The following is a 15,101-nucleotide window of genomic DNA, read 5'->3' on the forward strand; positions in this document are numbered from 1 at the left end:
AGGGCGCGGCCTATCGCCATGGCAACCAGATGCCGCCGGCGCCGCGCGAGGCATTGTGGGCCGGTGGAGGTCCGACCCCGGCCCACAATGCCCCGCGCCCGCCCAGTACCACCAACATGGACCAGTACATCGTGCTGGGCCGCATCGGGGAGGGCGCGCACGGCGTCGTGTTCAAGGCCAAACACCGGGAGGTGGGGCCGGGGGCAGCGGGCTGTGGGGCCGGGGGGAGCGGCTGTGGGGCCGAGGGGAGCGGCTGTGGGACCGGGGGAGCGGCTGGGGAGCCGGGGGGAGCGCGCTGTGGGGCCGGGGGGAGCTGCTGTGGGGCCCGGCGGAGCGGGCTGTGGGCCCCGTGTCCCCCCTGAGCCCCCCATGTCTCCCTCAGACCGGGGAGCTGGTGGCCCTCAAGAAGGTGCCCCTGCGGCGCCCTGAGGACGGGGTGCCCCCCCAGACCCTGCGCGAGATCAAGGCCCTGCGGGAGATCGAGGCGCACCCCCATGTGAGTGATCCCAAACCCTGTGCCCCCCTCAGTCCCTATTGCCCCTCCAAAATCCCGGGGTAACGCCTTTCCTCCCAGTTTCAGGGTTCCCACTTTTTTGGGGTCTCCTGGGCTCCCCCATTCCTCCCCAGTTCCAGGATACCCCTGCCCCTCCCGTGTTCCCCCCCCGCCAGTTTCAATGTCCCCTCGGTGTCCCCTTCCTGCAGGTGAGCCAGCTCCAGTCACGGTGTCCCCCCCCAGGTGTCACTGACCCCAATGTCCCCGATGCTCCCTCGGACATGATCTGGCTCCAACTCTGGGTCCCCGCAGTTTTCACTGTCCCCAGTGGCCCCAATGTCCTCGATGTCCCCAGTAATGCCTGCACTGCTGCCCCTGCTGTCCTCTTTGGTGAACAAACCAGCCCTAGTGTCCCTTCCAGTTTTCACTGTCCCTAGTGTCCCTGATATCCCCACTGATGTCTTGATGTCTCCGCTCTCCCCACTGCTGTCCCCCCGGGTGTCACTGTTCCCACTGCTGTTCCCACTGCTGTCCCAGCTGTCCCTGGGTATCACTGTCCCCGCTGTCACTGCAGGTGATCCAGCTACAATGCTGGTGTCCCCTCCAATCTTCACTGTCTGCAGTGTCCCCAATGTCTTCAATGTCCCCAGTGTCCCTGTTGCTGTTCCTGCTGTCCCCGCTGGTGATCTGGCTCCAGTCTCGGTGTCCCCCCGGGTGTCACTGTCCCCATTGCTGTCCCCCCAGGTGATCCAGGTCCAGTCCCACTGTCCCCACTGCTGTCCTCGCAGGTGATCCGGCTCCAATCCTGCTCTCCCTGGGTGTGACTGTCCCCATTGCTGTCCCCATTGCTATCCCTGCTGCTGTCCCCACACGTGTTCTGGCTCCAGTCCTACTGTCCCTACAGCTGTCCCCACCGCTGTCCCCATTCTGTCCCCGCAGGTGATCTGGCTCCAATCCTGCTGTCCCTGGGTGTGACTGTCCGCATTGCTGTCCCCATTGCTGTCCCTGCTGCTGTCCCTGCAGGTGTTCTGGCTCCAGTCTCACTGTCCCCACTGTCCCCGCAGGTGATCCGGCTCTGCGCCGCCTTTGCCCAGGGTCCCGCCGTGGTTCTGGCTCTGGAGCTGCTGGTGGGAGACCTGGGGGGGCTCCTGCGTGCGGCCCCCGCCCCACTGCCCCCGGCCCGAGTGCGGGCACTGCTCGCCATGACCCTGCGGGGGCTGGGCCATGTGCACCGGCACCGCCTGCTGCACCGGGTGAGCCCCAAAGGGGAATGGGGGACCCCAAAAATGGGAATGGGGGCACCAGCACCACCTGCTGCACCGGTGAGCCCCAAGACAGGGTGAGGGACCCCAAAAACGGGAATGGGGGACCCCAAAACAGGAGGGTATGGGGAATGGGGGGCACCAGCACCGCCTGCTGTAGTAGGTGAGGCACCCCGAAATAAGGAGGGACCCCAAAAATAGGGGGGAGCCATGAAACTGGAGGGGGACCCTGGAACTGGGAAGAGGCCCCAGCAGCACCTCCCACACCACATGAGTACCCCAAAACTCGGGTGGGGAGGCACCCAAGCAGTTAGGAACCCCAGAACTGGGGGGGTGAGAGGAATGTCTCAGACAGCTGCAGGACACCCCAAGACTGGAGTGCGCACCAAGACCTGAAAGGGACCTCAATATCTGCGGCAGGGCCATGGTGCCGGGGGCACCCCAAAACCTCCAGACACTGTGTACCTAAAGCAAGCAAATTTAAAGCAATTTTTGATTTTAAATTGTTATGTTAAGAGTTAGTACTTTGTCAGGACATTTGGATGGAAAGCTACCGAGTTGTTCAAGCAATTACAACACTCTAATTTGAATCACAAGCATTTTTTTCAAGAGAAAAAACTCCAACACTTTGGGATGCTCAGTACAAATGAAAGTGAATAAGCAGATTTAAAAAAAAGCATTCTCAAATATTTAATTTTTTGACTTCTTTATTTGGTCAGATACTGAATGTAAACAACCAAAAGACCATTTGTACACATAATCATAGACAAAGGTTCATTTTTACTTTTCAAAACGAAGCACAGTGAAGCAGAGAAGAATTTACTTTCTTGGCTTATATTAAGTGCTGAGGGATTCTTTTAAAGTAATAATATATTTCTGCAAAAAATACTGTAACTTTTTGCTCACTTATTTTTAATGCGTTAAAAATAATGCATTTAAAATTCATTAAAAAAAGCGTATCAGAAAAGACCCATTAAAAAACTGGGCTGGGGATCCCCAGTCTGCGGGTGCAGCAGGACCCTGTTCCCATTCCAGCAGGACCCTGCTCCCATTCTGTGGGGCACTGGGGGTACCCCGAGTCCTGGGCCGCCCCTGACGCCGGTTTTGGGGTGCAGGACCTCAAACCAGCCAACCTGCTGCTGGACAGCGCCGGGCGCCTTAAGCTGGCAGATTTCGGGCTGGCACGGGTGCTGGGCCCCCCCCCGGGGCGCCCCTACAGCCACCAGGTGGCCACCAGGTACTGGGTTTTGGAGTGTCCCCCTCCCCAGGGTGTCAAGGTGTCCCCCAAAAGCCAGGGCCCCCGCGACACCCATTTTCCAGGTGGTACAGAGCCCCCGAGCTGCTCTACGGTGCCCGGCACTACGACGAGGGAGTGGATCTGTGGTGAGCGCCTGTTTCTGGGGCTCCTGCCTGGAATTTTGGGGGGCCTCCTGGGATTTTGGGGTCTTTCCCAGGGTCTTGGGGTCCCCACTCACCCTTTCCCCAGCTCTGCTTGATCTTGGGGTCCCCCTTTGGATTTTGTGGGTTCCCCCCCGTCCCCCCAGCCTGGAATTCCAGGTCTCCCTTTGGTGCATGGGTGTCCCCCTGGGATTTTGGGGTCCACCCCGGGATTTTGCGGATCCCCTGGAATTTGGGGGGTCCCCCTGATTCCGGGGTCCTCCAGGGCCATGGGTAGTATTTTGGGGTTCTCTAGGGCCCCGGGCTGAATTTTAGAGCTCCCCAGGGCTGTGGGCTGTATTTTGGGGTTCCCCAGGGCTGTATTTTTTGGGTCCCCCAGGGCCCTGGGCTGTATTTTGGGGTCCCTCAGGGCCGTGGGTTGTATTTTGGGGTTCCCCAGGGCTGTATTTTAGGGTTCCCCAGGGCTGTGGGCTGTATTTTGGGGTCCCCCCCAGGGCTGTATTTTGGGGTTCCCCAGGGCTGTATTTTTTGGGTCCCCCAGGGCCCTGGGCTGTATTTTGGGGTCCCCCCAGGGCTGTATTTTGGGGTTCCCCAGGGCTGTATTTTTTGGGTCCACCAGGGCCCTGGGCTGTATTTTAGGGTCCCCCAGGGCCATGGGCTGTATTTATTTTGGGGTTCCCCAGGGCCGTGGGCTGTATTTTGGGGTCCCCCCAGGGCTGTATTTTGGGGTTCCCCAGGGCCATGGGCTGTATTTATTTTGGGGTCCCCAGGGCTGTGCGCTGTATTTTGGGGTCCCCCCAGGGCTGTATTTTGGGTCCCCCAGGGCCGTGGGTTGTATTTTGGGGTTCCCCAGGGCCGTGGGCTCTATTTATTTTGGGGTCCCCTGGGCTGTATTTTGGGGTTCCCCCGGGCCGTGGGCTGTATTTTGGGATTGCCCTGGGCTGTATTTTGGGGTTCCCCAGGGCCATGGGCTGTATTTATTTTGGGGTTCCCCTGGGCTGTATTTTGGGGTTCCCCAGGGCTGTGGGCTGTATTTATTTTGGGGTTCCCCTGGGCTGTATTTTGGGGTTCCCCAGGGCTGTGGGCTGTATTTTCGGGGAGCTGCTGACGCTGTCACCGCTGTTCCCGGGCGAGAACGACATCGAGCAGCTCTGCTGCGTGCTCAGAGCGCTGGGCACGCCCAGCCCGCGGGACTGGCCGGTACTGGGGCCACTGGGAGCACTGGGAGGGACTGGGAGAGGGAGTGAGAGGCACTTGGAGCACTGGGAGGGTACTGGGAGCACTGGAGAGCACTGGGACCACTGGGAAAGGGAGTGAGGGGCTCTGGGAGAGGGGAGGGCAAAGTGCAGGACACTGGGAGCGCTGGGTCATACTGGTGGCTACAGGCAGGTACTGCTCCGTACTGACCCATACCAATCCATACTGGTCCATACCAGTCAATACCGGTCCATACCGCTCCGTACTGGTCTGTACTGTTTTTGACCGGTCAATACCAATTTTTATCAGTCCATACTTGTCTGTACTGGTCAGTACCAGTGCACACTGGTCCGTACTGGTCTGTACTGTTTTTTACTGGTCCATACATGTCCGTACCGGTCCATATCAGTCCATACGGGTCCGTACTGGTGCTGTCCCCAGGAGCTGGCCGAGCTGCCTGATTTCCCCAAGCTGCGGTTCCGGCCACGGGCGCCGCCGCCGCTGGAGCTGCTCGTGCCGGGTGCTGACGCAGCCGCACTGGACCTGCTGCGGAGCCTGCTGCGCTACCGGGCCCGGCTGCGGCCCCGGGCTCACCAGGTGGGGATGGGGGAACTGGGGGGACTGGGGGAACTGGGCGCCCTCAGCCCTGCTGTGGCACCGGGCCCGGCTGCGGCCCCGGGCTCACCAGGTGGGGATGGGGTCCTGCGGGTACTGGGGGGTCCCAGGGTACCCTCAGCCCTGCTGTGGCACCGGGCATGGCTGGGCCCACGGGCACACCAGGTTAGGGGTAAACTAGGGGGGAATTTGGGAGGGTTTGGAGGCATCCCAGAGGTGTTTGGGGGGTCCTGGGGGGTTTTGGGGGTCCCGGGGTGCCCCTGGATCAGCCCTGCCCAGGTAACAGGGCTGATCAGACCCCGCCCCTGAGCCCAGCAGGGAGAGCCCTGCGGGGGTGGGAGGGGTCTGGAGGGCTGGGGAAGGTCCCAGGTGTGTGCTTGGGGGTCCCAGGTGTGTTTGGGGGGGAGTCCCAGGTGTGTTCAGGGGGGGTCCTGGCCTCCCCTGACCCCTCCCTTCCCGCCCAGGCCCTGCTGCACCCCTTCTTCTTCGGCCCCCAGGAGCTGACCCCTCCCCCACCCCCGGGGGGGTCCCGGCAGCCCCCCGACTTCAGCCTGGACACGGCGCTGGAGCTGCCCCCCCGGGGGGCACTGAGACCCCTCCCCAACCTGAGAGACCCCCTGAGAGACCCCCACTGCCCCCCCGGGGGGCCCTGAGAGACCCCAGAGAGACCCCCACTGCCCCCCCGGGGGGCCCTGAGACCCCTCCCCAACCTGAGAGACCCCCTGAGAGACCCCCACTGCCCCTCCGGGGGGCCCTGAGACCCCTCCCCAACCTGAAATACCCCCTGAGAGACCCCCACTGCCCCCCCAGGGGGCCCTGAGACCCCTCCCCAACCTGAGAGACCCCCCCTGGAGGGCCCTGAGACCTCTCCCCGAGTTTGAGGACCCCCTGACACACCCCCCCCCACTGCCTCTCATCCCATTTTGGGGGACTCCTGATGATCCCCCCGGATTTGGGGAGGCGGACCCCAGACCCTGGGCCCCCCCATCCCCCTCCAGTGCCAAACCAGTTCCAGGAGCAGCAAAAATGGTGAAAATTCACCCCAAAAAGTCGGATTTGGGGCCAGAAGCAGCAAGAGATGAAAAATGCACAGACTTGACCCAAAACTGCTGGATTTGAGCCCAAACCCCAGGTGAGGGCAGCAGATTTGGGGGGGGAAAATCTCATTTTGGGAGGTTGGAAATGTGGGTCTGAAAATCTTCAGGTTCAGAGTGAAAATTCTTGAGTTTTGGTAAAAAGTCCCCGAGTTTTGGTAAAAAATCCCCAATTTTAGGCTACAAAATTCCACAGTGAAAATTTTCAGCTTTATCTTGATAACCTCAAATTCAGCTTGAATATTTCAGTTTTGGGTTAAATCTCCTAACTTCGGGTGAAGATTCCCAATTTTGGGTTGAAATTTGTCATTTTGAACTGAAAAATCCCATTTTTGGGGGTGGATAATAGAATTTTCAGGCTGAAAATTCCAGTAGTGGGTCGAAAATCTTTGGTTTTGGGGCTGAAAATGCCAAATTTGGAATCAAAAAGCTGAATTTGGTGCCAAAAAATGACAATTTTGGACCAAAAATATCCAAGTCCTGGTATTAAGATCAAAATTCTCAGTTTGGTCTCTGAAATTGCCAATCTGGGACTGAAAATAGCAATTTTAGGTTAAACTGTCTGATTTTGAGGTTAAAAACCCCAATTTTGGGACTTTGGGCTCCGTTTCTTCCTGAAAAACCCAATTTTGAGGCCAATAAATGTCAGATTTGCAGATAAATTTCCCCAATTTGTTGCCAAAAAAATAAAATTAAGACTGAAAAATCCCCATTTTGATGCCAAAATGTTGAAATTGAGGCTGAAAATCCCAAACTTTGGCTGAAAATGACAAATTTTACCCTGAAACCTCAAATTTTAGGCTGAAACTCCTGAACTTCAATCCAAAAATCTTTGATTTTAGGTTGAAAATTGTGAATTTTACCCTCAAACTTCAACATTTGGGGCTCCCAACTCAGTTTTGCCCTCAAAAATGCTCTTTTTGGTACATTGATGCCTAAAAATGTTCAATTTGGGGCTCAAAGTCTTCATTTTGCTGCTGAAGAATGTGAACTCGAGGCCAAAAATCCATAATTTTTACTTGGGAGCTTCAAATTTTGTGCTGAAAACCCTGATTTTGGGCTGAAGCTGTCAAATTTTAGATTGGAAATCCTTTTTTTCTTCCTTGAAACCTCAATTTTTGAGGCCGACAGTGTTTTTTTCTTGTTATGCTCTGAGTATTTTAAGGCCTAAAAATGTCAAATTTACAGTTCAAACCAATGTTGGTGCTGAAAAAAATTCATTTCAGACCAAAAATTGCAAATTTCTCGCTGAAAACTTCAAATTTGAGGCTGAGAGATCCTGAAGTTTGGGCCTAAATCCCCGAATTTGGAGTGTCAGACTCAGAATTTGGAGTGTGAGGCCTGAATTTGGGGTGTCAGTCCCACATTTTGGGGTGTCAGGCCGGAATTTTGGGTTTAGACCCCAATTTTGGGGTGTCAGGCCTGAATTCGGGTGCCAGGCCCGAATTTTGAGATGTCAACGCCAAATTTTTGGGTGTCAGGCCTGAATTTTGGGGTGTCAGGCTCAGAATTGGAGGTGTTAGTTCCACATTTTGAGGTATCAGGCCCCAATTTTGGGGTTTCAGACCCAAATTTGGGGTGTCAGTCTGAAATTTTGGGCTGTCGGTCCTGAATGAGGGTGTCAGGCCTGAATTTCAGGGTGTCAATCCCGAATTTTGGGGTGTGAGGCCCACATTTCCGTGCCAGGCCTGAATTTGGGGTGTCAGTTCCACATTTCTATGTCAGGCCCCCATTTCCGGGTGCCAGCCCCACGTTTTGGGGTATCAGTGCCCCACATTTCAGGGTGCCAGGCCCCCAATTCCGGCGCAGGCCCGTATTTGGGGTGCCAGCTTCACATTTCAGGGTGCCAGGCCCCATTTTGGGTGCCAGCTCCCATGTTGGGGTGCCAGCCCCCATTTTGGGGTCCCAGCCCCCATTTCAGCGTGCCAGTCCTGTTTAGGGGTGCCAGCCCCCATTTCTGTGTTAGACACAAATATCAGGGTGTGAATCCCAAATTTTGGGGTTCCAGCCCCCCATTTCAGGGTCCCAGCCCCATTTTGGGGTGCAGCCCCGTTCCCACCGTTCCCGAATTCGGGGCGCGGCGCCAGCCCTGCCCTGCCCCCCCCGGGGGGTCCCCCCGCTCTGGCCGGGGCTGATAAAGAGCGCTGGCCCCGCCCGGCCCCCCCGAACCAACCGCCTGGGCCCCAAAATCTGATAAGGCCTTATCAGCCCCGGGCAGCCCCGGGGCCGTTACCACCCCCCCGAACCCCAGCACCCCCAAAACGCCCCAAACCCCCAAAATCCCCCCGACCCTCCCAACCCCAGCACCTCTAGAATGCCCCCAACACCCAAAATCTCCCCAACCCTCTAGACCCCACCGGCCCCCGCAGGCGCCGGGGGGCTCTGCACCCCCAAAACCCCCCTGACTCAGGGCCCCCCCGGATTTTTGGGGTGTAGGAGAGGGGGGCAGGCAGGGGTGGGGTCCCAGAGCCCCTCCCCCACCCACCCAGCCCCAGGGCGGGGCCGCCCCTCCCCCAGTGTCTGTCTGTCCGTCCATCTGAGCTGGGACACGACGGCTCCAGGTCAGGGACCCCCCCGGGATTTGGGGGGTCGGGGGGTATCTGGGGACCTCCAAATCCCTGGGGGGTCAGGGAGGGGGAGGAGGGGGCTGGGTGCTGATTTGGGGGGCACCCTGGGGTCTGGGACCCCCGATTTGGGGACTTTGGGCATTGGGGGTCCCCAGGGGTTTGGGTCCCCCTCCTCAAATTTGGGGTTTCAGAGATTGAGGTGTTAATTTGGGGGGGCAGCCGAGGGTGCAGGACTCCACCGTTGTGGGACAAAGGTTTGGAGGTCCCCAGGGGTCCGGGTGATAATTTGGGGCAGGAGGGGGGGGTGACCCCCAGGGGTTGGGGACACCCCACTCCCTGTTTTGGGGATTTGAGGGTTTGGGGGCCCCAGGGGGCCAGATGATAATTCGGGGGGCACATGGGGGGGTTTTGGGGTGCTCATTTGGGGGCGCACATGGGTTTTTGGGGTGCTAATATGGGGGGGCATTCAGGAGTTTTGGAGGGTACTCATGGGTTTTGGGGTGCTGATTTGGGGGCACTCAGGGATTTGGGGTGTTTGGGGTGGTGATCTAAGGAGACTGAGGGATTTTGGGGGAGGGCACTACGGGGTTTTGGGGGGCTGATCTGAGGGGCACTGAGGGGTTTTGGGAGGCACTCGTTTTTGGGGGGCAATGAGCGGTTTTGGGGGCCACTCGTGGTTTTTGGGGGGCACTCAGGGGTTTTACGGGACACTGAGGGATTTTGGGGGGCACACATGGATTTTGGGGGGCACTGAGGAATTTTGGGGGGCACTCAGGTGTTTTGGGGGGCACTGAGGGATTTTGGAGTGCACTGGTGGTTTTTGGGGTGCTGACCGGAGGGCACTCAGGGTTTTTGGGGGTCACTGGTGGATTTTGGGGGGCACTCAGGGGTTTTGGGGGGCAGTGGTGTTTTTTGGGGTGCTGACCCCGGGATCACTCAGTTTTGGGGGGCAGTGGTGTTTTTTGGGGTGCTGATCTGGGGGGCACACATGGATTTTGGGGGCACTGAGGGGTTTTGGGGGGCACTCGTGTTTTTGGGGGGCACTCGTGGTTTTAGGGGGCACTGAGGGATTTCGGGGGGCACTGGTGGTTTTTGGGGTGCTGACCCAGGGGGCATACATGAACTTTGAGGGTCACTGAGGGGTTTTGGTGTGCACTGGTGGTTTTTGGGGTGCTGACCGGGGGGGGGCACTGAGGGGTTTTGGTGTGCACTGGTGGTTTTTGGGGTGCTGACCGGGGGGCACTGAGGGGTTTTGGTGTGCACTGGTGGTTTTTGGGGTGCTGACCGGGGGTCACTCAGGGGTTTTGGGGTCACTGAGGGGTTTTGGTGTGCACTGGTGGTTTTTGGGGTGCTGACCGGGGGTCACTCAGGGGTTTTGGGGGTCACTGAGGGGTTTTGGTGTGCAGTGGTGGTTTTTGGGGTGCTGACTGGGAGTCTCTGCAGGCGGCCCTGCCCCCCCAGTGGATTTTGGGGTGCCATGGAGTTTGTGGCGTTGGGGGGGCCGGAGGCGCCCCCCCCGTTCCCCGAGGAGCCGGGGCCGTTCCTGGGGCTGGGGGCGCCCGAGGGGCTGGAGCCAGGGGGGCTGCTGGGGCCCTTCCCCCCACCAGGTACCGCCCAGCCCTGTGTCCCCAATGTCCCCTCAGTGTCTCCTCAGTGTCTCCTCTGTGTCCATTGTGTTCCCAGTGTCCCCCCCATGTCCTCTCTGTCTCCCTCTGTCCCCTCTGTGTCCCCCGTCCCCTCTGTGTCCCCTCGGTGTCCCCCCTGTCCCCCCATCCCCATGTCCCCCTGTTCCCTGTGTGTCCCCTGTCCCCAGTGTCCCCCCCCGTTCCCCCCATCCTCAGTCCCCGTCTGTCCCCGCTGTCCCCAGTGTCCCCTCTTTCCCCCTTGCCGTGTCCCCCCATGTCCCCCATTCTCCTTGTCCCCAATATCCTCCCATGTCCCCCATCCCCCTGTCCCCGTCACCGTGACCCCAACAATGCCCCCTCTTGTCCCCCAAAGTCCCCCTGTGCCCTCTCACCCCCCTCACCATTTTCCCCCCATGTCCCCATTGTCCCAAATGTCCCCAAGCCCCCACTTACCAATGTCTCCCCTTGTCCCCGATGTCCTTGTGTCTCCTCACACTGTCCCTGTGTCCCCCATGAACCAGTGTCCCCAATGTCCCCAAGCCCCCACTTAACAATGTCCCCCCTTGTCCCCGATGTCCTCCCGACCCCTCCCTCATCTGTCTCCCCGTCCCCAATGTCCCCCCTTGTCCCCAATGTCCCTGTGTCCCTCACGCTGTCCCCTTGTCCCCAATGTCCCCCCGACCCCCCCATCTCTGTCCCTTGTCCCCAATGTCCCCCCGACCCCCCCATCTGTGTCCCCTGCTGTGCTACCCTGCTCTCCCTTGTCCCAAACGTTCCCAATGCCCCCATCGCTGTCCCTGCTGTTCCCCATGTCCCCTCCTCACACTGTCTCACTGTCCCCAATATCCCCAAACCCCCAATGTCCCCCAATCCCCGCAATGTCCCCAATCTCCCCAATGTCCCCCAATCCCCCCAGTATCCCCAATGCCCCCCATGTCCCCCAGTGTCCCCAGTGTCCCCAATCCCCCCAATGTCCTAGTGTCCCCAATGTCCACCAATGTCCCCAATGTCCCCCAATCCCCTCAGTATCCCCAATACCCCCAATGTCCCAATGCCCCCCATGTCTCCCAGTGTCCCCAGTGTCCCCAATCCCACCAATGTTCTAGTGTCCCCAATGTCCCCAATGTCCCCCAGTCCCCCCAGTATCCCCAATGCCCCCAATGTCCCAATGCCCCCCATGTCCCCCAGTGTCCCCAGTGTCCCCAATGTCCCCCCCCCCAATGTCCTAGTGTCCCCAATGTCCACCAATGTCCCCAATGTCCCCCAATCCCCTCAGTGTCCCCAATCCCCCCAGCGTCCCCAATGTGCCCAATGTCCCCAATGTCCCCAGTCCCCCCAGTATCCCCAATGTCCCCAATACCCCCAGTGTCCCCAATTCCCCCAGTGTCCCAATGTCCCCCAGTGTCCCCGCTGTCCCCCTGATGCTGTGCCCTGTCCCCAGGCCGCCTGTCCCTGGTGTCCTGGCCTGAGGGGGGGTCCCTGGGGGGCCCCTCCTGGTCCCCTCCCCCGCCAGAGCCCCCCCGGTTCCTGGAGCTGCTGCAGCCCCCCCGCACCCCGCCCCCTCCGGGACCTCTGCTGGCCCCGCCCACCCCGGCCTGCGGTGAGACTGGGAGCACTGGGAGGGACTGGGGGACACTGGGGGAGACACTGGGAGCCCTGGGAGCACTGGGGGGGACTGGGAAGGACTGGGGGAGGGCACTGGCAGCACTGGGAGTGACTAGAAAGGACTGGGAGGGCACTGGGAGGGACTAGAGGAGCTTACTGGGGTGTGCTGGTTCACACTGAGATATACTAGGAAGCTTACTGAGGTCATACTGGTTTATACTGGAGATCGTACTGGTATGTACTGAAGCTTGTACTCATTCATACTGGAGCCTGGAATGGTTCATAATGGGGCACAGATTGGTCTGTGTTTGCTTGTACTGGTTTATACTGGTCCATACTGGCCCGTATTGGTCAGTATTGTTTTTCTGGAGATTGCTATTGTTTTATACTGGTTTATACTGGGCTGTACTGGGCAGAGCTGCAGGAGCACCCTGGGGTGCATGCTGGGCTGCCCAGTGCCTTGTCCTGCCTTATACTGGTCTGTACTGGTTTATACTGGTGACTGTTCTATACTGGTTTGTACTGGTCTATACTTGTGCAGGATATCCATAGTGGTCTGTACGGGTTTATACTGGTCTGTACTGGTTTATACTGGTGCAGGATATCCATTGTGGTCTGTACTGGTCCGTACTGATCTGTACTGGCCTGTACTAGTTTGTACTGATTTGTACAGTCCATACTGGTCCCTACTGGCCCATACTGGTCCATACTGGTCCATACTCGTCCATACTAGTCTGTACTGGTCCTTAATGGTCCATACTGGTCTGTACTGGCCTGTACTGGTTCTTACTGGTCCTTACGGGTCCATACTGGTCCGTATTGGTCCTTACGGGTCTGTACTGCTCTGTACCACTCCATACTGGTCCGTACTGGTCTGTACTGGTTGGTACCGGTCCATAGTGGGCCATACTGGTCCATACTGGTCCTAACTGGTTGTTACTGGGCAGAGGCACGGGAGTGTGTGAACTGCGGGGCCACAGCGACGCCACTCTGGCGCCGGGACGGCACCGGGCACTACCTGTGCAACGCCTGTGGGCTGTACCACCGGCTGAACGGACACAACCGACCGCTCATCCGCCCCAAAAAGCGCCTGGTGAGACCCAAAAACCCCAAAATAACCCAAAATAACCCCAAACCCATCCCAAACCCACCCTGTACCACTGGCTGAACAGGCACAACCGACCGCTCATCCACCCCAAAAAGTGCCTGGTGAGCCCCAAAAACACCCAAAAGATCCCAAAATAATCCTAAATAACCCAAAGTAACCCAATATCCACCCCAAACCCACCCCAAAATAACCCATAAACCACCCCAAAATTACCCCAAAATCCACCCCACACCACTGACTCAATGGGCACAACCAGCCCCAGAATCTATGCCAAGAATCACCTGGTGGGAGGCCCGTGAAAACCCCAAAATCCCTCCATAAGCACCGCAAATACCCACCAAAATACCCTAAATCACCCCAAAATCCACCCCAAACCACCAGCTCAACGGGCACAATCGGCTCCAAAATCCACCCCAAGAAGAGCCTGGTGAGACCCAAAATCCACCTGGCGGACTTCAAAACCCGCTCCAAAGACCCCAAAGCCCCCCTGAGGCCCAAAGCCCCTCCAGGGACTCCCAAATTCCCCCAGACCCCTCCTTATATCCCAAATACCCCTCTAGTCTCCCCCTGCTCCCCCCCCAAACCCCTCAAATCTTCCCCAAACCTTCTCAAATCCCCCCAAACCTCTCCTTACACCCCAAATCCCCCTCAAGTCCCCCCCCCAAACCCTCTCTAGTGCCCCAACCCTCCCCAAATCCCTCCAAGCCCTCCTTACACCCCAAAACTGCCTCTAGTCCCCCCAAATCTACCTTTAGTCCCCCTAGATACCCCAAATCTCCTCCCAAGCCCTCCTGACACCCCAAAACTGCTTCTAGTCCTCCCCAAATCTACCTCTAGTCCTCCTGATACCCCAAATCCTCCCAAACCCCCAAATCCCCCCAAGCCCTCCTTACACCCCCAAATCCCCATCCAGTCCCTGCAGACACCCCAAAATCCTCCTCGCCCTTTCTACTCTTCCAAACCCCCTTTTGATCCCCCCAAACGCCTCCAAATCCAGCTCAAACCCACTTTAATCCTCCCCAGTCCCCTTCTAGCCCCCCTAAACCCCCCAAAACCTCTTCTTCCCCCACCTGAACCCCAAATTCAGCCGTGCCCTGTTCCCGTTGCCGCAGCTGGTGAGCAAACGTGCAGGCACCGTGTGCAGCAACTGCCAGACCAGCACCACGACGCTGTGGAGGCGCAGCCCCCGCGGAGACCCAGTGTGCAACGCCTGCGGGCTCTATTACAAACTGCACCGGGTGAGAGAACATCCCAAAATATCCACAAAATATCCCAAAATATCCCAAAACCACCCCAGGATGTTCAAATTCCCCCAGGTTCTCAGCTCAAGGGGGGTAATGGGGGACCTGGGAGGGAATTTTTGGGGGTGATGGGCTGTGATGGATTTGGGGGTTTTGGGGTGATGGGTTGGGATGGATTTTGGGGTTTTGGGCTGTGATGGGTTTTGGGATGATGGGCTGTGATGGATTTTGGGGTTTTGGGGTGATGGATTTTGGGGTGATGGGGTGCAGGTGATGGGGGGTGCAGACCCCTCACCGGGGTGCCCAGCCGCCCCCAACCCCCATTCCCCACCAGGTGAACCGGCCGCTGACCATGCGCAAGGACGGGATCCAGACCCGCAACCGCAAGGTCTCAGCCAAGGGCAAGAAGCGGCGCCAAGGGGGGGGCGCCGGTCCTGGGGGCATCCCCGAAACCTCGGTGGGGCCCCCCCTGCCCCCCCCCCGTGGCCCCCCAGCCCCCCACCGAGGACCCGGCCTCGCTCTTCGCCCTCGGGCCCCTGGTCCTGTCCGGGCACCTGCTGCCCTTCGCTCCCCCCGGGCCCTTCCTGGGGGGCCCCAGCAGCGACTACAGCCCCACCCCCAGCGCGGCCCCCCCTGGGCTCAGCCCACAGCTCTAATGGAGGAACCCCAATACAGTTTGGTATCAAAACGGAGCCTGGCTCGCACCTCGTTCTTTAGGGGTGCGCTGGGATGAGGGGGGGTGGGAAAGCGGTGGTCATGCTCCCTCTGCGGGGTGGGGGCAGTAGTTTGGGGGAACCACACAAATCCTTATTTAAAGGTGCTCCACTGCCATTGACAACGTATAATTGGTCCCAGGATGGCGACCTCCATGCAGCACACCCAACACGGCGGCCCCC

At 58.7% G+C, this 15,101-nt stretch overlaps 1 protein-coding gene across 1 annotated transcript; it reads left to right on the top strand.

Annotated features, from left to right (window-relative positions):
- The first annotated feature begins 35 nt into the window (after positions 1-35).
- On the top strand, positions 36-14,938 carry GATA1 (GATA binding protein 1). The gene is made up of 11 exons (XM_056515353.1): positions 36-191; positions 383-496; positions 1,558-1,746; positions 2,871-2,992; positions 3,076-3,138; positions 4,792-4,947; positions 10,070-10,233; positions 11,693-11,851; positions 12,804-12,949; positions 14,077-14,202; positions 14,540-14,938. Exons 1-11 carry the CDS (start codon positions 117-119, stop codon positions 14,936-14,938), a joined length of 1,713 nt encoding a protein of 570 aa, XP_056371328.1. The 5' UTR covers positions 36-116.
- The last annotated feature ends 163 nt before the right edge of the window (positions 14,939-15,101 follow it).

Source organism: Oenanthe melanoleuca, unplaced genomic scaffold, assembly GCF_029582105.1.
Source record: "Oenanthe melanoleuca isolate GR-GAL-2019-014 unplaced genomic scaffold, OMel1.0 S001, whole genome shotgun sequence".
NCBI classification, from domain to species: domain Eukaryota; kingdom Metazoa; phylum Chordata; class Aves; order Passeriformes; family Muscicapidae; genus Oenanthe; species Oenanthe melanoleuca.

Coding starts and splice junctions, on each gene's coding strand:
- GATA1 (XM_056515353.1), top strand. CDS start 117: ATGGACCAGTACATCGTGCTGGGCCGCATCGGGGAGGGCGCGCACGGC. Junction 192..382: donor TCAAGGCCAAACACCGGGAG/GTGGGGCCGGGG, acceptor TGTCTCCCTCAG/ACCGGGGAGCTGGTGGCCCT. Junction 497..1,557: donor AGATCGAGGCGCACCCCCAT/GTGAGTGATCCC, acceptor CTGTCCCCGCAG/GTGATCCGGCTCTGCGCCGC.